The following is a 24,028-nucleotide window of genomic DNA, read 5'->3' on the forward strand; positions in this document are numbered from 1 at the left end:
GAAGCAGTAAATAAAAACATTCATTAGGAACAGAATGGTAATTTGTTAAACTGTGTTTTCTCTTAGATCCAGTCAGCTTTACAAGCGAGCATTTTGCAGATTGATGTAGATGAATGTAGGAGTGCAAACTGTAGTGAGGGCAGTGGTTGTACAAACTACCTCAGTGTGAGTGACATCCCCACAGTGATGGATACTGGAAGTGTCTCATTTGCCTCTGTAACCAATCACTGTCAGTGCAGTCTGCACTTGCTCAGCTAGGGACCGAGTTCATCAGTCTTGTTCCTCCTACTCTCGAAGCCCTTGTCTCAGTGGTGGGATGTGTATTGACACTTTGAATGGTTACAGGTGAGGAAACTTGGATTGCACCTTAACTTTTTCCTTTTGTTTTTAAAATGTCTAATGTATTTAAAAAGATACAGGTCTCGAAAAACAATGAGTGCAATGCTGACTGAAGGAAAAACAAAAAACCTACAAGTATACTGGAGTGTAAACTTAATGACAACAGTGCCTTTACCAGTGGCCCAGTAAATCAATGGAAATACTGTGTGTAAGAATGAAAACCTTGGGAGAAAACAGTGGCCTTATTAACACCTCTCATTATAAGAGCACTTAATTCAGTAGGAATTAAGTAGCAGCAGGGTGGAGGGGAATAAAATATAGTTTGAAGAATGGGCAGTAAGGACTTTAGAAAATATTAGATAGGAAACTTGCTTTACTATAGCAGCTGGCATGCACCAGTATTCCTTTGGTGAAATTAAAATGTTCATTCTAGGTAGGAATTTACCTCCCTGAGTTTTTGCTGCAATAAACAGGCCAATTGATGTTTGATGTTTCATGTCACTTACCTAGTGAAATAATTCATTATTCTTTAAGTCACAGACTCAGAAATACTTTCTGGATAGAGATAATATGGCGGATAAATATGCTTTGTACTCGTAAAGTATTTTAATAATTGCTGAGCACCACTGTATACCTGAGATGGTTAAAATTGTTTCACTTCTGCTTGTGAGCGTGGCAAGTGCTATATTGGTTACATGTAGAACCCCACAAAAAAGTTGAACATTTGGGAATTCTGACAGTTTTGGTTTTTTTTTTTGTGCTCTTTCAGATGTCTATGCCCTGCTTCGTTTCATGGACCAGACTGCCAGCAGACTAAGCACAGTTTCCATGGAAATGGTTATGCATGGTTTCATCCCATCAGGCCTTGTTTTGAAAGCTCACTTTCTCTAGAGTTTATTACTGCAGTTCCAGATGGACTTCTATTATACAGTGGTCCTTTATCAAATCCAGAACCAGGGAGTACAGAAAACTTCATTGCAATAGGTACTTCAGCAAGTGTGTGGAAAAAATTAAACGTCTTTTGGGAACGCGTGGGTTGTGAACAGTGTAGCAGGTCAGAGTATGAGTTCTATCTTTCCATCTTATAATTTATTTTCTGGGTTGAAAATGAGGAAAATAGTTTGAAACATTCCCTAATAGGTATTTCTTTTTTGATGTAATGTATTTTGTAGCCTGCAGCTACGGCTTTGGTCCATTGCAGAATTGTAGAAATCAGGGGAAAATAAAACAGACAGATTTGTATATTAAAGAGAAAATCTCCCCCAGGAAAACTCTAGTACTATAAAAGGAATTTAGGTACTTTGAAGATAGGTATTACATGATTAATGCAGTCTTAGTCGCAGGACATTCTCATCTAGTTTAGTGAGAAAGGAAATGCACTTAAACTTCCTCCCATCTCAGGAAGTTTTTTTTGCACTTTTTTTTTTTTAAATGGGCAATGATTTGGTAGATGAATCCAGTTCCAGTGTGGCATTGCAGGAATACACAAGTAGAACTCATTGCTTTAAGTTGATACATATTAAAAAGGTTAGTACTGCTTATTTTAGTGAATTAATTAATATACAACATGCACAGGATAGTTGGTATTTTCTTAATTATTTGAAAGGTAATGTTGGATATTGTTAATCATTAATATCTCTATTTTTCAATTACTTGTAAATTTGGGTAGAATTGAGAGGGAATAAAATCTGCATATGTTAATTGTTTTTGAGCATTATAAAAATACAGATTGATTACCAGGAATTAGTTCGTGTTTTACTTTTGATGAAGAAGTAGCACAACCTAAAGTATAAAAATACATACTATATTAAATTAGTATTTCTGCATAATAAAAGTCATAGAATATAATTCCAGTTATTTTTGTACTGAACCTTCTATGCTGAACCCCACTTCTTGGCAATGAATGGACTGGCAATGAGCATTAAATCAGTACATTCATTAAATGTGCTACAATACCCAAAATGGAAAGATACTTGTTGCTAGACATAATTTCTTTTTTTTTTGTGTGTGTATATGTGGCATTAGAACTCACCAGTGGCATTCCTGTGCTGAAGATGAGCCATGGCTCAGGTTCTGTGATACTGCAGTTTCCAAGTCACCTGAATGTAACAGACAAAAAGTGGCATCAACTGGAAGTGAGAACCAATGGTCAGGTTAGTTATTTGGGTTTTTGCCTAAGAATATTGGTTATTTCCAATAGCATTTGCCTATGTAGCAACAGGACAGTAGATAAAAGAGACTGGATAATTATATGTATTATTCTAACTGTGCTTGTAGATTTGATGAGTAATACAAATTTTGGAAAGACAGCATTGTCAATTCCAAATCTACTTATGTTGTAATCTTCTATATTCTGGGATCAGAGGAATCTTTTTTTTTTTCTTTTTGTAAGCTCTAGCACATGTGGAATGTGCATAAAGGCTTAATTGTAATTTGTGCACTCAGGTATCATTTGAACACTGAGATCAATTACCTATGCACAAAAACCAGATATTATTTACTTGCAAATGCAGTAACATATTTTGTAAAAGTGGTTGAACTACTCAGAGGTATAAATTAAATGGAAAGGTAAATGCCTTTTCTGTTGAATGGTTCCATTTTGGCTTTACTGTTTATTGTGAGGAGGAAAATGTGGAAAAAGAAACTGCGATACTTTTTGGTTGATGCTCTGAAAAAAAAAAAAAGATGAAAATTCGATATCACGTGCTTATTGAAATTTACAGTAATTCCTAATTCAGTAATGATATGTTTTGATGTAGGATGTTCGATTCACTTTGGATCATTGCAGTACGGCTGTTATTTCAGAGATAGAAGGAGTAGGCAAATGGCTGTCTACCAAAGATCGTACAAATTGTGAAGTCTTTGGGTCTGTTCCATGAAGGGCAAGGTATATTTCTGGAGATTCACTGAAAGGCAGTTTAGTCTAAGGCCTTTGAACATACAAAGCAATTACTACATTCAAAGCAGAAGGGAACATTCAGTTGCATTCTGCAAGTGTTTGGATCCAGTGTAATTCAATCCTTACTGCCCTTGGAGGTAACACCAAACTGGGAGAAACAACCAGTATGTTGGACACATGGGTCAAGTTACAGGGCCCCAAGTTACAGTGAGGGGTATTCAGGTTATTGGGAAAACGTTGTACTAAAAATACTTGAGCGTGGGATAGTCAGTCCCAGGAAGTATACTGATGAGAACTGAGATTAATTGACATCTGCCACGTCAGCAGATGCACGTAATGCTCCTGTTCATGAAAGGAGCACACAAAAAAGTGAAAACTATAAGAACAAATGAAAACCGAAAATGGAAATTGAGCTGACAACTTAGGGAAAAAGCAGCTCTCTGAGGACTGAAATAAATGGAATTTTTTGGCTCACAGGGGTAATTGGGAGAAATTGCAGAGCATAAGCATGTGTACGGTACCTTTAAGACCATGTTGAGCCAGCTTTCAGGTTTCTGGCCCCTGTCAAATGCAAAATCATCTTCGTTGTAGTATTGCTTTAGAATAGGATGAATGTGCATACACGGCAGTTAAAGGAGAGCATGGATTCTAGGGTATTACAGCTTTTCCTGACTTGAACACTGATATTTGAATTGTAATAAAGTATCCCACAGTTAAATTCCCAGTAGACTTCACTGTCATGTTTGAAAAATACATTACCCCTAATTTTAAAGGGCCAGAGTTTCTGCTCACTGACTGACTGTATTTCAGAGGAAGAAGCAGATAAAGTTCTGTTATTGTAGAGAGCCTCTGTTCATTGGAAATGCACTGTAGATGTTTATCTGTATTGTTATGTAATGCCTGTGTTTGAAGGTAAATTCACATTTATTTTTGTTATGCATATCATTTTAAAAGATATTTGAATGTGAACCATGTTCTTCAGCTGGGTGGTGTAAAAGAATCGTTACCATATTCCTACCCACAATTGCTACACAAACACTTTACTGGTTGTTTGCGCAATTTCATCTTGGATACTCAGGTAAGAGAAGTGTAATGTTTTGCTTTAGCAAATGAGAAAATTTATTTTTAAAAATTTTAGTATATTTTTATTATACCTGAAATTACCGCTTCCATTAATACATTCAAGGCCTGTGGGCATCAGTGTGAAATATAAGGAAATTCTGGATTTTTCTGTCATAATTAGAATAACAACATTGGAAAAAATGTTTCTTAATTACAAACAGGTGTATTTGTGAGCCAAAAACTCTGCCTTTGTTTATCCCCCTACTTCATGCATCTGTCTTTCAAGCTTCTTTGCCCATTCAGGGAACTTCTGAATGGCAGCAGTATAATGGTATATTTATACCAGCTGTCTGCTTTGTTAGGAAATATTAGGGTTTTTTTGCTTTTGTAGTCAGTTGAGTTTATTCAAAGCAAAATATGGTCTTGGTGTTTAATATTTAAAAATTGGACTTCACTAAAAATATGTTAAAAATCTCACTGTTAAAAAGCAAACACTATCTTAAACAATGCAGATGAAGAACAGACTAATGTGGTACAGCTATTTCTGATTAAGAATGAAATGTAAGTACTTTTTAAATAATATTTTGGTGTGATACAATTTTCTCTTGAAGGTATATGACCTTCAATCTCCTGCAGAATCCCTGAATAGCTTCCCTGGCTGCACACTTATGGATGGAAGCTGTGAGACCATGGGGTCGTCTTCCTGTGGTGTTCATGGGAGGTGCCTTGGAGACTGGGGCTCATTTGCTTGTCATTGTTTGCCTGGTTACTATGGCTATCGATGTGATAAAGGTGAAGTCTGTTTTTTCTGTTATAAAATTGACATTTCATTTTACAATGCAGAAATGCTGGGTCATTTTACAATGCAGAAAACTTAAAATGTTTGCAAGTAATGCTTGCTGAGTTGGTTTCTGATGTTTAAATTGTGTAAAGCTATGTTTCAGTGTAGTTGCTGTCCATTTTTAACAATTTCTTGTAAAACTTACTTTGAGATAATGACTTTCTCGGTATTAGATCACTTCTTTAGTTCTGAAGGTGTTTGTGCATTCACTGTGTAATGGAAATTGCATGACAAAGAAATAGTGAAAAAAATGCTTATTCTCTTTACGATTTTTTGAATTCGTATCTCTTTACACTTTCAGAATAACCTAAAACTCAGATGTGAGTGTGCTAGTACCACGTATTGTGCAGAATTAGTATGCAACTGGAATTGGAAGTTACTGCTCTGATGATGTCTGAAATAGACTCTACTGCCTTAAGGGATCTATGTTTTCAGTATAGAATCCTTCTTTAATGTCTTTAGCCCTTATGGAGCCAAGTTCACAGCAAAAGATGACTTAAAAAAATACCAGGTTGTGAAAATAGGTTGAGGTATTTTGTCTGCGGTCTCTTCTTTTGTCTTGGTCAGAGCTTCTGCTTTCCTGCTGTCATCCTGTGAACATTGTAAGGAGAAGCATTAGCAGGATCAAATTAGGAGGAAAATCGCCCCTTTACAGAGGAAGACAAAGTAGGAGAGTGAGTGGGGAAGTTGTGGAAGTAGACAAAAGGACAGGTACAAGTTATGTCTCATGGATTCCATGCTCTGCACTATAATCATTTATTTTCCTTTCAGCTCTAATTATTATGAAAATAATGGAAACAATAACGTTTCCTTCTCCCTATAGAATGGTTTAAAGGTCTTTATCCCCTGTCTTTTTAGTTGCCAAAGAATATATGTTTGGGCCAGGAAGTCACATTCGCTATCAACTTCCCATCAGCGTGCCTGCCCGCAGGACACGGTTTGAAGCTATGATTAGGACATGGCAGCCTGACAGTGTCATCACAAGCATGTTGTCTCGAAATAAGGATGAACATATAACCCTGCAGGTGAGCAAGTCATCCCAGACAGTAACAGCATAAAGTTAAATCAATCCCAGCCTATACCTAGCCCAGAGAAACTAGTCTAAGAGTTGGAAATAGAACCAAAAACCTTAAGCCAAGCACAAAAACCTTTGGAGTTCTTTTTAAAGATGCTTATGGATCTGATCCTTCACTTAAGACATTGACCCTACAATCATGGAATACTGCTGGATTTAAAATGAATTTATTGCCTGTGACATTGAAGTAGCATTTGCTATACAGAACACTATGAGTAATCTGTCTACCCTGGTGTCCTGTTCAGCCATGGCCAGAATTGGCTGATTTTGTATAGTTCATACTCTGCCAAGAAAGTTGCCTGTTGCAGTTCTAATATTGTTGGCCTTTGAAAATTACATCCTGTTTGTTTTATGTATACCACTGAATGCATTACCTCTTGAGCTAAGTTAGCTTGGGTTGTCAGTGTAGAAGTGATACACCAGATTCTCAACCATCTGAAGAACCCTGTAAATTTGTCGAAGAGAGAAGCAGGGTAGAATTGCTCTGAATGAATTACATACTGCTCTGAGTACACAGCTACCAGTATTTAGATTGTCTGGTTCAGTAGTACCTGAAGTACCTTTATATTATACTGCAGTCATATCAGTATGTGCAGTGTAAATGTACCCTAAGTTTAAATAAATGCTTTATTTAAGGTTGATGACTATGTACAAATTTTATTTCAAGTAATGTGACATTTACAGATCAACATAAACTGTCAGGTGGTAACTTCTCTTTTCTTTCTTACTACCTTGTTAATTATCCACAGGTTGTTCAGGGATTCTTAGTGGTCTCATATAATCTGGGTGATGAAGACTATTCTGTGAGGCTTCCCTCCTACAACATTGATAACGGTGAATGGCATCATATCACACTGAACAGAAATGAAAATGAATTTACCCTTCGCCTTTATGAAGGAGGTGGGAAGAGAGAAATTCTGAAAGCAGCAGGAGTATACAAAGAGATTGTGATTGACCCCAGCAGTTTAGTCCTTGGAAACACCTACCCATTCAATCTAAACAAGAGTTTTCAAGGTAAGGAATTCACGATCTCACTGTTCAGAATATCAACCTGTGAAAATGAAGGTTTATTGTTACAACTTACAATGTAAGCATATCACAAGTTTTTTAGAAAAAAAAATGTTTTCTATTGTTTTACTAGAAGTATTTCCATAATTGTAATTTATGATGAGAACTAGGGACTGTGTTTCAAAGTTTTATTTGTGGGACTAGTAGTATTTGTTTTGAAGTAAATAGATTAAAGAAGTTAAGAGGTTACACAAAGATCATTTTAATTAGTACAATTAATGCTGCTGTTAAGCATCTGAAATTTTAAGGGTCTTGAATTTGTAAAATGTACTTAATTCATCAAGGTTATATACTTTCATGCTGAGGCATTTCATACATACAAAATGAACGCCACACATCTTCAGTACAAGATTTCTGTCAGTGACGCAAGGCTGTCTCACCCTGTTATTTTTTTTGTTTGCTCTTCTTTAAAGGTAAGCTGTAAACTACAGTTACAAATCAACCAAGCCCAATTTATACTGGTACACACTGAAAAATGTAGCAAAATTTCCACAGTATTTGGACTTCTCTTTTGAAAACACAGCGAAGAGGTGGTATATACTTGGCTGTCTTGAACACAAGCAGATAGAGGTCTGCAGCAGCACTTGGTTTTTGTAGAAGACATTTTGAATCTTGATCAAAAAATGGAGGACAATACTATGAAGGTTTAGGTAAATTCAGTCCTAGATTTAAACTTTGGTAGCCTGAGTCCTTTGTTAAATGTAAATTATGTCAAAGCTTACAGCTGCTTCAAATCATTATTGCTGAAGGGCTTTTAAAACAATCTGTTTGTGTCTTTCTTCAGGATGTATGAAAGATGTCAGATTTAATAACTACAGGATCCCACTGGATACTCACACAGAGGAGCTGGTGTCAGTATTAAGCGCCCAAAGCATTAAAGAAGGCTGTTCTTCAGAGGCTTGCAGGAATAACCCTTGTAAGCAGGAATTTATTTGTATTGATTTGTGGATGATGCATGAATGCAGGTAAGTGGTGGAAATGAAAACCTCCAGATTCAGGTGGGAAAGGGTGGATGCTGGAGAAGCGTGCAACTTGAAGGCTGTCACTGGCAATCTTACCAAATCAGTCAAACTGCAGTAGAACACTAAGCTAGATGTTTGCATTGTATTGGGTTCCTCAGAGAACACTCTCCTTTTAGGTACTGACCTTAGATGATGCAAAGCAGTGTCTCCACTGATTCTGTAATGATTTCTTCTGCCTGTCTTAATTGAAGCTTGTGCTGTGCAATGTAAATGTGCTTTCTTTTGTTAATATTGGACTTCTTATGCCATCTTAAGCTATGACCTTTGTTCCCTTACAGGCCTCTTGAGTTGAATTAGAAAGAACCATATCATTAAGCTAAGAGTTCTGTGTGCCTGGGGCTGAGTTTAGGACAACAACTTCAGTTATAATTCAAGTTAGCTGTGCAGTGAAAATGTACACCTTAAGCGTTACTGACTGGCACTGACCACACAAAGGAAGTTTTCTAGATTTTTTTTTTTTTCCTCCTTGGAAATTCACTGTAGTGGAAACACAAAGAACATAGCTTTGCTTGTCCTGCTGAAACAGAACTGCAGACCATGGCCCTAATACAACTATTTTTACATATGGATAATCTTGCAGAAGCCAGTAGAACTACCTGAGTTCTGAAAGCCCCAGCTGTAAGGGTTTAAAGTTGTGGAGCACATTGTTGTATGACTGCTTTAGAAAAGACTGCAGTCCTATAATTATTCTAAGACAAGTAACTTATAGCAGCTACTTTGGAAACTATATAGAGTCATCGAAGACTGTTTTAAAGACTTAAATGATGTCTTTCATGTCTACCTTTCTCAAAGTTTAATGGTTTCATTTTGCCTTCATCTTTTCAGTTGCCCTCCAGGACACATGATCATGGAGAATGCCTCTGGTTGACAGTGTGTCTACACTGCATGTGCTAAAAGGCCCTGTAACTATGGTACCTGCATCTCGCAGTCACCAACCACGTTCCAATGTCACTGCCCTGATGGCTATACTGGACGTAACTGTGAAATCACACTGGCGATCTTTCACAAGGACACAGGCCTGACCTTTAGTTCCATGCTTGCCATCTGCATTTGTTTTTTTGGCACTGTTAAGTAGTTATGGCAACTACATATTGTACTACCTTTGGTGAACTCATTTATCCATCTTGTCCTGAATAGTCATCATCTCACCCACCTGCTGAAAAAAATCAGTTTCCTAATGGAGACTTGACTCTGCCTTCACTTCTTTGCCATGCTCTCAGCTCCATCAGCAAACTTATTTCTCATCCGCATGTGCATATATTACTAAGTGAATCAACGTTTGATAGCTATGGAAAGTGTTTGCAGTTTATTTTATGCACATTTTCACTTCTTTGCTAAGGAACTGTTCAGATGCATAGCTGGAAGCAAATTCATTTGAACAGAATGAGGAAAAAATGCTACAAAATAAGCAGTTTGAAATACTACTGATCATGAAACAGATTTTTCAGTCCAGGAGAAACACCTTGCGCGATAGAAATGTACTTGGTCAGACAAGAATAGTCTCTTGCACCTTGTTGTGTCACAACTGACAGCTGCTTTTGGCTTCTTGAACTGTTTTCAGGTATTTGGTTTCAGAAGGAAGAGAAAAAGAAGGATCTCACTATTCAGGAAGGATCACATCTGCTAGTTCTTCTTGTTTATTCAAATTTCATGAAGTCAGGACATTTTTTTCTCATAGCTTTTACAGTTTTTATTAAGTTGAGTTCAGAAGTTGTAATAAGAGTATGAAGGTTTTTTGCAGACTATTTTGAATCAATCTGTAGCTACGTGAAATACTATCTCTTTCCCCAAGTCTGCTGGGTACTATGTTTGCTGTGCAAATAGGAATAGCAAGTAACATGGGAAGCTAACTGGTTTTGCAGCTTTTGGAATCAGAGTTACTTAATGTTGATAGGAGATCATTATGTTAAAGGACTTTTTTTTTCCCTGTGTCATAGCAGTTTTGATGTGACCTTTGTGTTGTTACCTGTGCTTGACTGAATCTGGCTGAGAAACCAACAAGAACTTTATATAGTAATCCTCCTAATCTTTCAGGTCTAAATTATGTTAGAAAGAGTTGTTTTTAACCGAGTGGTGTGCATTGTTGTGAAAGTTTTAATAGATGTGGTTAACTATGGTGTTATCACACAACTGCAACTTTTGTTAGGAGAATTTTTAATAAAATCACTGTTCTCAAGATTTCAAGTGCCCTTTCTTATATATAGCTTCCAAAAAACTGGTAATGCCCTTATAAAGCGATAAATTCATGCAATTTTAAGTATAAATTTGTTAGCTTCCAGTAGATGAAAAAAGCTGCTTCTCTGACATTAGACTATATCTTTGAAAATCAAACATGGAACAATTTTGCAATTAAAATGATGCTGGGGTGGCTTCACCTTGGTTTGATATCACATGCTTTTAATAACAACCATGTGTAGTGACAGCTCAAGATCATAAATTCATTTCTAGTTGAGCAGAGAATCAAGCAGGAACTTACAGTGTTGGTATCTGTATGAAAGAGGTACTATCCTCAGGAGGAATCCTTCAGGTTTGGAATCCATTATGTCTTGGAACATGGGCTATATTCATTTTAAGAACTGGCTTTTTATTAGCAGTCACAATAATTGAATAGGAGAGATGTAGAACATTAAAAGACTTACCAAATATCTAAAAATCAGCTCAGCTAAATGACCGCCAAAAAATTACCATGTGTAAAAATTTGTGTGTTGTGTTTCTGGTAATTTGGGGGTGGGGTAAGAAGAAAAGGTAAATATTTATCTCAAGCGCATTGATTCAGCTTGAAAAGCATAGCTGCACAGCACAGTGCAGGGCATAGGTCTCAGCGTACACCAGTTTCAGTTCAGAGCTCATCCAGGTTCTCTTACAGAACTGCACTCTGCAGTAGGTGCTCTGTAGGAGATTCCCGTCCGTTTAATTCACTGCAGTGTTAGTTAATGGTACCCAATAGTTTAAGGTCTTACTATGAACTTTCATCTGTTTTATGAGTTTGTAGCACACTGGTACGTAAGCTTCTATTTACATAATTTTCAGTATCTTATGTTGAAGTTTTATAAGTCTGTGTATAAAATGCACCTAAGCATTTAAGAAAAATGTTTATATTCATGGATGCTAAGGCACAACGTGCCTGATTTTTTTTTCTAGTAGTATGTATAGAAGTCATTTCCTCTTTTGTCTCATGTCTTCCTATGCTTCATTTCTGTCTGATTGTATCGGTGACTCTCAACTCATTGTTATTTATGTGCTACCTCTTTGTGCACATTTTCTCTTAAAAAGTTTAACTACAGTAAATAGGTCTCTGAACACCACTTGCGTCATTCAGTTAAGCTTCTAACTCCAAAGCTGTACTTTAAAGGGTATTTTAAAATACTCTCTAAAGGCCTTTTCTTATATCTTTGGTATTCACTTGTAACTACAAGTATGCAAAGAGTGCAAAAATCAAACATTTGTTGAGAAACACAAAACTACAGCCTTACTGGTTCTGATTGCACGCCATTGCTGCAGTTCTCATTAAGAGTGGCTGTTGTCTTAGCCACACTGCAGTACTTCTCTATGTAAATGTTGTATTTATTTCTGAATTGTTGTTTTGCTCCTGTGTGTTTACACAGTTCTGTTCAGTGCTATATTCTTGTGGGCTCGCTGGAAGAGTCACAAAGGTGTGAATGGAGGTGTATACCATGTATCGGCCCATCACGATGATTTGGAGGACATCAGAGAAAGTATCCTGAACTACAGTGAAGAAGGGGGTGGGGAACAAGACCAAGTAAGGACCATTGTGTTACGTTACTATTACAAGGGGACTGGGGGCTCACCATGCTAATGAATATATGTATTATGCTGTTCCTTTAAAATGAGGACCTTAGCCTTTGTTCTGCTGATTCATTACTGCAATTGATAATTATTTGCAATGGTTTGTACGCAAGAGTTCATGCTTTTTAAGCAGAGGTAAGTGCCAATCAATTTTTAATTTCTCTCAAAGCAAGTGATCTTATATGCGTATTTAAAATTATTGTAGTGTGAGTTTAGAAGTGAAGAACCAACAGCTGATATCCTTGGTTTCAAGACTCAGGAGATGCTGTGGTACCCCTGTAATTACTGCTGTAGCACCGAGGGTTTGAAAGAGCCTAACATGAACTGTTCTCCTTAGACATAGGCTGTCTGTTCTTGGAGACTGTTCATTAGAGCATTTTGTCTGTTATTCTGAATATTAGTTTTCTCAAAGGCCTCAGAGTTACTCAGACTTCACTTGTTAAGAAATTCAGGTACTCCATTTAAGCCTTAAAGTACATGGGGGTAGCTGTGGAAGAAGCTGTTTTAGGGATTTCTACACAGCGTTTTAAGCCAGAACTTTGAGAGGAAGTTGCAGGTATTATAGATGAATAATAGATTATTTGCTGACCCACAGATGTTTGCCATGTTAAAAATACGTATTGCCTTCTTTGAACTACTTAATTTCATGGGTTCAAAAGGTGCCATGACACTGCAGAGGAAATAATTGTCAGTGCATTAATGTGACAGATCAAAAAAGCCAGTGCTAAAGAAAAAAAAAAAGTGTCCCAAAATGCAACATATCTTCAAGAATTTTTAGTCATAAAATATTAAGAGTGTTTTACAAGGCAATGTGAGAAAACATTCTTACTTGTAGAGTGTCCTTAATTTCTTGATAAATTACTGTGAGCATATTAAATAAAGGGACATCTTTCCATGTGATACATACAGCTATATACATAAATTCTATTTTCTTTAGTAAGATGAATTTTCTCTGCAGCATTTTGCAATTTTGCATCCAGAACGTCTATAGATTGAGGAAATCCATAGTTACTCTATGACAAGTATAATTACTTCTGGAGAGATCTTAAAAATACACTCCTGATTTTAAGCAGTTGAATCAACTAAACTAATGACTTGATGATCTTAATCTGAGGCTATTACTCCATCTTGAATAAATGTTTTGAGTGAAGCCTCTACAGGTTCTATATACTGATCCTAAATTATTCAGATTTTGTAATTGCTTGGATTGCAGCTTCAATACTCTAGTATTTTTAATACCTAATTGTTTGTCTAAATTAAAAAAAATACCTGGAATTAAAATAATTTAGGTATATTCTAATGTTATCTTAACAAAAGGATCCCAAAGGTATGTGGAACAGAGAGTTTTGTCTTTGGAATGTTAGCTGAGGGTAGATCTACTGGGACAAGAAAGAAGGCTGAATTACTAAGGAGTTTCTGCACCTGAAATAACCATTAATATCCTTCTGAGAAATTAGAGTTTGGAAAAATTGTAGTAATTAGTGCACTGTTGAGTATATACTTAACATTTTATGTACAGTTGCATTAAAAGCCAGCTTTGAAGCCAGAGGCTTGTAGACTGCCAACTAGTAATGGTATATAATCAAAATAAATGTTATGTCATTTTAATGAACAACTAAGAGCAGTGAAGAACAATTTTAGTATCACCCAGTTCATTGAAGGGATGATCCTTAATCTATATTTGGACAAACTTCCACTTAAATTTTGTACGGCTGAGTTGTTATCTTTTCTTTTTATACTGGTAGCCATGCTGTTACTGGTAGCCTACACTTAAACATATTTAAGATATGCACAGGCTCTGTAGGTCTCATTGTCTACCACTAACAGTATCCATTCTCTGGATGAATGGAAATCAGCAGCTATTGTTACAGTCCTGTCCCAAAGCCTAGTTTTGACACTTATTTGGCCTCTTAATTGCAGGTGATTTTTTTTTTATTTTTTATTTTTTAAGCGGTTTTCTGTCTCTGATTGAACTTCAGCAATGGCTCACCAAGATTAGTTAGAATAATCTCTTGTAAAAACATTACGCACGATTCAGCCTAGGAGAGTAAGTGTAATCTTCTGGAAAGTGCTGCTTTGACAGCTGTGACATCAGCGGTTGCTATTTAGATGAGAAATACAAATAATTGTTTGCTCTACTGCATTGTCTCATGCAGCCTGTCAACATTCTTCTGTGACTAACGTACTACTGTCCTGGTAGCTTTAGTGACCGAAGCTGCACTTCAGGAGTTGCAGCACATCTATCAGATGGCATTAGCTGCTTCTTCGCTAGAAGAAAGGAAACCTTTTTTTGGTGATAATCAGTTATTTGGTTTTTACAATCATGCCACTTGATAATTGGCAATTACTCCACATTGATAGATCTTGAAATCACAGTAGATGTTTGAACTTTAAATAGCTACTTGTGAACTGTATTTTCTTGCCTTTGGTACTATATACAGTGTCAGGGTTTAGTGATGAAAAACACTCAGATCTGAATTTCAGAGCAAAAATTGGGACGCTTTTGTCATTATTTGGCTTCTAATAGGAAATTAGACTTGATTTTTAACCGGACTCTAGCAGTGCAGGGTGCATGGTGTTTCTTTGCTTTCTTATGCTCATTGTAGGTGGCAGAGTTAGTTGAATAAGCCAATCCTCGTGTAGTGTTCACACTAAACAGACTGCCTCAGGATTGCTTGTTTCTTGTTGATGTCCAATAGAATATGGAATTTGGGGACCTATAGAGAACATAATAAATTTAACATGAATGGTTTCTCACTCCAGGATGCATACAACATGGCAGAACTGCAGATGTCTATTCAAACCAGCCCAGCCTATTTCCTCTACAAGAAGAAAGAAAAAGCAACAAAACTGAACAGCTTCTATAGTGTTGCATCCCCAAGCATGCAGGAGCAGACCAAATCATCAGTGCCTACGAAAGTCTCTTTTTCTAGGGCAGACTTTGGTCAGTACTTGTCAGATGTTGTTAGAAATGCTGACCACCACCCCCAGGCTGTACCATGACTCGCTGCAAGTGTTTTACACCGAAGGAAAAGGCTCAGTTGCTAGCACTCTCAGTGCTCTGAGCTCCTCTGACCTGGATGAGGGTATAATGTATGATGACATTAAATAGTGGGGACCAAAGTTTGAGAAACTAAGTGAACTGTACTTGCATACAGATGCAGAAGACCTGTAGCTTACCAGGTATGCTATTTTCAGAGTTTTGGAAGCAAGTGTGATGGACTTCATGCTCTTGCTGCTTACTTTCAATAATTGTGTACTACTGCTCTCCCCCTTCCTTTTACTTTTTAAAACAACTTAGCCAATTGAAATTCCTACTTAACTGATATATTTAGTAGCAGGAGCTTGTCGTTGGTCATTCTGGCATTTACTTTGGGGGATATAAAGTAAAGGGAAAGAATACAGACACAACTCGGACTACTTAAGTCATTTACATAAACTACCTGAGAAATAAACAATTTTTTGTCACTAAGGTAATATCGGGCTCTTTGAGAGTTCCTTATGTTAGCTCATGTACACAGCATCTCTCAAAGAGCCCGATATTACCTTAATGGCAGAAAAAATTGTTTATTTCTCAGATAAACAAAATCCTGCCAAAAGGTTAATAATTAAAAGATGGTAGTTTTCCAAAAATTATGCATGAGCTATCCTGGCTGCTTATGTATCATAGCAGTATGACAGCACAAAATGATGCAGCTCTCAGATACATGTTAGTAGAACATCATGATCATTTGGGGGACAAAGAGAGGCAGGAAATAACAGCAGTTGCTAGGGGTGAAATACCTTCTAAATTACCAATCCTCTTTTCAGCCTGTTTAATGTTCAGCTAGTATTCTTTTTTTTTTCTTTTAAATAGAAAGTATTTGGAACAAAGAAGGCACCATTCATATGAGGTGTTGTAAAATGAAGCCACTAAAATAGCTTTGCTTACAGTTACACCAGTAGCTTGTTTGGGAGGTCTGGCTTTTATTTTCATTTTATAGGCTGGATTAATTTGCATATTTTCCAAGTGAGAAATGGCCATGCAGTATCTTGTTTGTGCATGCATTTGTGACATGCTTTGGACAGTCTTGAGCACTCAATCAACTAATGGTTACAAATTTCAGATAATGTGACATTTTCATCAGGAAAAGCTACGTGCCATTTTTACCCATGTCTAATAGTTTTGATTTACAGACGGTACATGGGCTGTGATTTTATGATTTTACTGATATGCTTACCTGGGAGGAAACACAGGTTCAAATATCGTGTCATGTTCACAAGTTGGGTATGTCAGATTCTGTAGTTCATTTCTTTAGCAGTTACAAACAGGATACAAAAAAATAAGTAAATGGCTACTATGCACAAAAAAATGTTTCATTTCCCCAGACAGCACTAATTGTGTGTGCATTCCTTGTGTTCTTGCCACAACTCTGGACAGACTGTCATTTTGGTCATTCTCATTTAATTTAGCTTGTAAGCTCCTTGGGGCAAGGACTGTCTTCTTATTTCCCTGTGAAGTGTCATACGTATCTAAAGCATTGTATGAATAATAAATAAGCCTTCTGTATATGATGTCTCTTCCTTGCATATATTTAAGGTTGACTGAAGCTTGGATTCTGCTGAATTACTTCCCTCAGCTTTGATCAGACACTTCCACAAACTTCAGTCGTGCATGTTCCTCTGTCTGAAGAGGAGCTGAGGGAGGCAGCAGTTGCTTCTGACTGACATGTGGACTCAAGCTTTAGGTACTCACACAACTGTTAATATCTCTGAGTTTTCCAGACAGACAGCTGCAAGCTGGCTGGGGCCACAGGCCAGCACTATTCTCAGATACGAGTGCTTTTTGCAACAGACAGACCACTATTCTGAGAAGGAAATTACTAACTTTACACGCAATATGTACTCAAGTTGTGTTCCCCATTGGCTTTACAATCAACCCTCTGGCTGGGATTAGGGAGCTAAGAAGCTGACGTAGTATGTCTTGCTGCTCTGACCCTTACATTCACCAGGAGCAACAGGACACGTACAAAAGGTAGATGGTTAACAGTGTCAGGTGTGACAGGCAGGACAAATGGCAAGAAAACCAATATATCTCAAAGTTCCAGTTGTTTTCCTTGCTCTTCCTCCCTACCCTGTAATCTTAATTCATTCCCATGACTACCAGGTTGAGATTCACAACAGAATGCAATAAACAGAGGAGTCAGTGGTGCTTTGCTCCAACTCCATTGCAGTTAAACACATTTCAGGGTATTCTGTGACATGGAGAACTCAGCACTGTTTGTTTAAGTGCTTAGCCCATCTGTGAAATACTTGACTGGTCACTGGGTGGGAGTAAAAGCAAGCCAGACCACAATTCTTGTATCATGGTGACTTTGCACTACATGAGCAGCTGGGTTGCTCAGCACAGTTGTAGAGTCACTCCGGTTGAGATGTCTCCAATTTCCATTCCCAAACATGCAATTTGGAAGCCAAGCTGAAGTTGCTGCTCTACTACTTCCCCAATTGCAGCTGTGTTGTGATTTGTAAACATACATACAAATATAAACAAACAAACTCTCACAGTTGCTTGCATTTGGAACTACAGTTACACAAAGTGTTTTTTTTTCATATATTATACAATGTAAACCAAAGGGTCAGAAAAACATTTAAAACGCTATAGGAACTTGTGTAGATAGAGCCTCAGCACATACTCATTTGCAGCTGTCATGCCCTAATAAAAACTGCTTTTCCTCTTCCTAGGGATTACGAATTGGTTCAATTAATTTATCTGTCTTAATTTGCACGTTGCTCTTTTAATTACCGAGGAAATTCTGAAAGCATCTTTGCTTGTTCCTCAAACACACCCAGGCACAAGTATTTCAGCCCCTCTACAGAAAAACCTTATCAAAGCCCAGCACCGACACCTCTCAAGAACAGGGACAGCTGCTGCGTCAACAGAAAGCTTTGCAATGAGTGGAGGGGAAGAAAAAAATTTAAATAGAAATCATTGGTCCCTAGGTAGTTGGATTTTCAGTAATCTGGTACTTTAATTAATCTTCTTCCACGCTCTCTACAGAATTTAGCATGTAGTAAGAACATTTAGTATAAAATATTTGTAGAGGTCTGAAATTTAAATAATCATGTGGATATTAGTATTTAATCTGTCTGCTTGCCAACTACATTAATCTTCGTGTTTTTCCCCTTTTAAAATAACATTTCCCAGTATATATAACATGTAGCTAAGCCATATGAAAGCTGATTGTCTTTAGGTCTGACCTACTGGCTAGTACCAGAGTGTCTAGAAGAAAAAACAAGGCTATGAAATGAGCAGGATTAGGAGAGTAGGAACAAGCTGAGCAATTTCTTAGTTATGGAAATGATTAAAAAAAAAAAAAAAGTGGCCATTTCCTGGGGACTTACTTAAATTGTTTGCACCATGCTATTGATAACTGTTGGTGAAGACGTTTCAAAAAATGTGGTTCTCTGGAACACTGAATCCTATTTACACAAGCACACTATATCACGCTTATATTCTATTAGTTAAATTGATCTTATGATTTCCTGTTTGTATCTAATTAACATTGGTGACAAAACTCAAAAAGTTCCTTAAAGTTCCTTCTAGGACTGGTAGTACGTGTGAAGATATTCTGCACTCAGGCATCACAAATTGGAAAAAAAAAAACAACACACCACCACATGCTGGATTATCATATACGTACTTCTGCCCATTTTGCTTCTCCCTGCCAAGAGAACATCTAGATTTTTGAAAACATATCTGTGTCAAGACATCTTTATTCAAATAAAGCACATGAGATCTGTAAGGCTTGTCTCCTAAAAATGTTTCATTTCTACTAAAGCTTGAGTTACAACGCAGAAACAAGCAAATCCCTACTGGTTAAAGCAAGTTGGTGGAACACAAAGATGATTCAAAATCCACAGTAATAAATGCCATTTAACAAGCCTGAGAAAGGTCAAAACCTGTCTGCTGAAAAATCTTTTCCTTTCCTTCATATGGACTGAAATAAAGCAGATTCCCTAACAGCGCCTTTCTCAATCCATCCCACCATAAAACCCAAAAACATCTGATCTTCAAATTATGCAATTTATTTAGTATACAAGAGTCATTACATCTTTTTTACAACAACATATAAAATAACTATGTTAGCTCTCACCAACAGAATTGTGAAAGACAAAATGAAAATATACTTATGGTCCTCAAAGGCTTTTTCTCCCCTAAAAACATTCCAGCCACTTGGTAACGTTTTTGCCTCTGTGATCTAAATACGTCATTCAGCGCCAACCAGTCCACTGATAATGCACAGCTTGAGTCCTTCCAGACAATATGTAACAGACATGAAATCACAACGGTGTCATTCACATAGCTAGTTATTTCAGATTTTTGGTAAGTGCATTGCCACGAGTGTTGTTCATGGGGATGCATCATACTTAATACTACAAAACAGTGATATCACTACAGCCACTTGGCAATAAGGTGTATCAGGATGACATAGATCAGAACAGGTGAAGTTATAAAAAAAAAAATGCACATTTTTAATGCAGTAAATATATACCATAGTAAGACACAGGAAGTAGAGAAAATAACCAGACAAGTAAAACACCACGTACCTCCTAGAAGTCTCCCGGACTTAGAGCCAACCTCTAGGAACAGGAAGTGTAGCCCTTTGTACCACCAGTCCCCACAGCCCAGTAGCTTGGCCAATACCAAGTTTCTGGTGTGCTACTTTGGGAATGTTAGTGTTATACAAAAAATTGTTACTGTGGTAGTTCTGGATCAGGAGAGTTGTGGTTTTTATGTGTACCCAAGAGCAAAGGTAGTTTGGATTTTATTTTAAAAAACAAATAAAACTTTTTGTTTTCTATAAAAAGGTTTAAATTTCTCTTTTGGCAAAATTACAGGCTGTGTTTTTGAAGAAAAAAGCCTACTTAATTGTTATAGTCTGGACTTCTAGTCATAGCTGTTACCTACAAATAAATTGTGAAAATCTTGGGGTACCACTGGATCTTGGAATCTCTCATTTCAATCACAAGAAAGTTACTGCACCTTTAAAGAAAGATAAAACCACATTTTAAAATAAGACAGTACAGCCTAGATATACTTTACCTTACATGTGCTTGTTTTCAATTACTGTAAGGCACTCATTGAGGAGTTCACTGACCCATGCTCTCAGCAAGAACAGGCATGCATCATTACGAGCCTAATTAAAGTTTTAATACTGATTAAAATGTTTTATTATTGTATTACGTTAAACTGCAGCAGTCTCCAACCTCATTAAGAGATACAGGATAGAAATTACTCAGGAGTTTCAGTTGCTCAGTTTAACAGCCTAGCTACTGTCAATGTTTGATTTAAATACAGTCTGATTAAAGCATGCTTTCTTTTTGTGTTAGCATGACAGTGTAGAAGGATGTTGAACACCGTTAACGAGTATTTACTGAATATAAAATTGTTTGAGCATGTGACATAACCATCTCCATCTCTTCAGTAATTTACCTTAGTACAACTGAAAAGGGAAAACATTTAAATCATTTGGAATTGGAACACAGCCTAGTTTTGGAAGCTAATCTCATTACACATCTTGATTAAATTAAATGTGGAATTTGCTATCAGTAGCACTTTAAGTTTCCCATCACTAGAAATTAATTGCAGTGGTAATTATTATAACAGAGTTATTTGCACAGGCCACAAACACTCCTATAGGTGTTCAAATGTTAATTCAACGTTGGCCTAGAGGCACTTGATTATTACAGTTCTGTTTTCCATAAGAAACAAATGATCCTAGTGGATGTCTAATTAAAGTTGGAGAGTACTGTTAGACTTTCAATCAGACTTAATCTCTAATTTCAATATAAAACCAAAGCAGTGCTAAAACACAGTAAAAGTGACATATTATCTACAGAGCATTTAAAAAGTCAATACAATCCACAAAGTTCTAGCCTGGTAAAAAGACAAAGACTACAAACAAATCACAAATTCTCAGGATTGAGGACTGCTTTCATGTAATTTTCCAAACCAATTTAAAATAATTGTAGTATCTTTCTTAGGCTAAAGAGCAAGGATACAGTGATTTTTGTGATAAAATAAATGGCCTTGTGACTGGAATAATGCAAAGCAAAGCTCTAATACCCAAACATATTTAAATACCTAAGGTTCCTGTCAATTTTAGGGGTGAATGTTTCTTCTGTAAGGTTGGCAGTGTTCAGTTCTGGTATCTGGAATTCATGTGGGGAGAAAATCGCCCCCCTGTAGTTCATAAAGTACATACCGAAAATAATGCAAGAGTCCAAGGTGAGAAATTCGTGTTTTGTTTGTCCTGAGCATTCTACAAGGATATTGTACAAGGATACGTGCAACATGTATCAAGCATGCTCCAACCTTAACTCTCATTAGAAATAGGTAACACTCCATTGTTATATGCATAATGTTATAAAACAGTATGTTTCTGTATCACTAAAAATGCAGGACAATGATTGAAGTTTTATTCTTTAAACTTGTTTGCTGACTCTGTAATCACACCCACAAGCTTAGAAACTCATATCCACATACATTCCCAATAAATTCAAAAAAGAGGCACTCAAAGAGCATAAAGATCTGTCAAAGTAGATCACATCGTTCAATTAAACACTATTTTTTTAATTAAAGATTCACAAAGATAACACATACTTAGTATAGGAGTAGCATAGCCTGCTTTCATTGCATTTCTGTAACTTTATAGTAAAAATCCAAAACAGTGAGCAGAACTTCATAGGCTAGCTATTCTGCAGTGGTCATGCAGGCCGCTCATTTTGTGTGTTTTTCAGCTGGTTACAACCTGAAAACAATTACATCCTAGGTATTTCACAGGTTGGATTTTATAATCAAAATGGTCCCGGTTAGCATTTATGAATCCAAGACAATTTTGGCAACATCAAGAATGTTACCAAAACTAAAACTGTCTTAAAACAAACAAAAAATTGCAGTAATTAAACAAGAAACCATCAATGTAAAATGTCTTACAAATGTGAAATGTTTGTAAACTTCTGTATTTTCTAATGTGGGTCCTGGCATTAAAAAAAATAGTGAACTTGAAGACATTGTTGGAAATGTTATTTATGCTTAGCAAGTTTGTAAACATGGAATGTTTTGTTTTGAAACACTCTAGTGAAGTGTAAGGTGTAAGAAGGCAGATTTTTTTTAATTTCCTCACAGAAGCGAGGATACAATGAAGGCTTCAAATCAGGTTCATTCTCTCCCAAACCATCCATGATCTGTAATGAAATTGAACAACTTTGTGAAATATCTTTAGCCAATTCAGTTACAAAAAACAACAAGAAACCGAAAACAACCTTGGTGATACATTCAGAAGGTCAGACTGGCCAGATTTGTTAACAGTGACTGTGTGAAACAAGTGAGAGGAAAAAAGTAACATGAAACCAGTAAGATTTACATTATCATTGTCTCTACTATGGACAAAATGCTAACTTGTCAGTGGCAAGTATCTGCTTTGGGTTATGTGGTCTGCTACGGTTCCATGTTATTAGCTCTAGAAACGTTTGACAATTCTCCTTACACAACAGAGTAATACAACTGCTTGCTTTTCCTGAGGGAACCAAAGCTATGAAGTGATTTACCCTGTGAAAGGGAGCATTATTTGTATTCTGTTCATCTGATGTTCAGCAGAAGTGATTGCTTATTTTGCACAGGTTGAATTCCATCAAATACTATTAAAAGCAAGGAGGGTTCAATTTGGCAATTTTGAGAATGTCTAAAAGCTCCATTAGGTTTTACTTACTACACTTATGATGAAGTGGAAATAACCCAAGCTACTCCAAATCTTAACTGAGCTTCAACAAGAAGCTAAGCAAAATATTTTCTGTATAAATATTGTATGAAATACTTACGTGGCCATTAGCTATATCAAGTAGGTCACGTAACCTACAGCCTCTACTATGTCTTCTTTCATAGCAAATACTGTCTTCTAGGATCACATAGTCCGTGCCAAAGGATCGCAGTATTCTGTAAACATCTTCAGGAGATCTCTTGGCATAGATCTGATAAATCTATAATAGAAGAAAACTGAGTCGCAAGGTAAGTGCATAATCACTACCTATTTGCTTTTTCATGATTCTGTTATTTTGAACCAGAGGAAGAAATGAGATTGATAAGTGACATGATGTGAATTAGGTATTTCAAAAACAAACAAAATAAACACCAACAAAACCAACAACCCATCTTTATTCAGTATCCATTTACAGTCTCTACAAGATGGTATGCATACTATGACGCACAATAGTGTTGCTGCTGGCTATGAAACTGAGAGATACTGCTGCTGTTTTCAGAAAGGCCTTGGTAGATGCCTGTAAAACTTTCAGAAATGACTAAATTACAGGTAAGGATTGCTCTACACAGTCTCCCTGTGTAGAGTTTCTCAAGGTAGTTTCTATATAAAATATTATGTGCTGTTATGTCTGGGAACTCAAGGGACTATCAGGCAAATCAGAAAGTGCTCCATGTGAGTCTAACAGCCCGACTGGGCAGCAGGATCTGTAAATGCCAACAGTACCTAACAGTTTGTTCAGAACTAGCCATCTAGTTCAGTTATTCAGACATACACCAGCTGTCAGAAGTGACTTAGCAGATGCCCAAAGCACTGAGTTTCACAGATGAAATTATATTCTGGAACTGCATCTGAAAATCAGTTAGAGCAATGCATAAAGCACGTGATGTCACTTGCACTATGCCATTAGAGATTGTATGTGTTTTCCTGAACGGAGCCAGTGACATGAATAGGAATTAGCTTAAGCAATTGCAATACTCTTACCTGTTTTGTTCTCTCTCTCAGATGTTTATCCTCATAATGGGGATGATTAGTTAATGTCCGTCCAGTGCACAGTTTGACTCCTGCTAATAGCTGCATGCTTCCAGCAAACACTGCTGTGTTTGGAGTGTTTGACCT

The 24,028-nt window shown here is 36.8% G+C and overlaps 1 protein-coding gene and 1 pseudogene across 7 annotated transcripts in view; one reads left to right on the forward strand and one right to left on the reverse strand.

Moving 5' to 3' along the window:
- Positions 1 to 19,653, forward strand: part of LOC310879958 (neural-cadherin-like) — a 65,530-nt pseudogene extending 45,877 nt beyond the window's left edge. Inside the window, exons 22-33 of the transcript XR_014589234.1 lie at positions 67 to 345; positions 1,109 to 1,323; positions 2,365 to 2,492; positions 3,099 to 3,226; positions 4,193 to 4,316; positions 4,912 to 5,092; positions 6,000 to 6,166; positions 6,966 to 7,230; positions 8,069 to 8,249; positions 9,132 to 9,377; positions 11,912 to 12,066; positions 14,877 to 19,653. The product of XR_014589234.1 is annotated as a neural-cadherin-like (transcript). The remainder of the gene's footprint in view (positions 1 to 66; positions 346 to 1,108; positions 1,324 to 2,364; positions 2,493 to 3,098; positions 3,227 to 4,192; positions 4,317 to 4,911; positions 5,093 to 5,999; positions 6,167 to 6,965; positions 7,231 to 8,068; positions 8,250 to 9,131; positions 9,378 to 11,911; positions 12,067 to 14,876) is intronic.
- The window catches only part of DPY19L3 (dpy-19 like C-mannosyltransferase 3), a 35,066-nt gene continuing 30,195 nt past the window's right edge, over positions 19,158 to 24,028 (reverse strand). For 5 of the 6 annotated variants that reach the window (XM_083795016.1, XM_083795014.1, XM_083795017.1 and 2 more), the window contains 3 exons: positions 23,894 to 24,026; positions 22,974 to 23,132; positions 19,158 to 22,340 (listed from right to left, as the gene is read on the reverse strand). In XM_083795016.1, coding sequence (XP_083651142.1) covers positions 22,179 to 22,340; positions 22,974 to 23,132; positions 23,894 to 24,026 — 454 coding nt within the window. In that variant the 3' untranslated portion in view covers positions 19,158 to 22,178. The remainder of the gene's footprint in view (positions 22,341 to 22,973; positions 23,133 to 23,893; positions 24,027 to 24,028) is intronic. The other variant, XM_083795018.1, reaches the window with a different exon arrangement.

The sequence above is a fragment of the Anser anser genome (assembly GCF_964211835.1).
Source record: "Anser anser genome assembly, chromosome: 11".
Lineage (NCBI taxonomy): Eukaryota > Metazoa > Chordata > Aves > Anseriformes > Anatidae > Anser > Anser anser.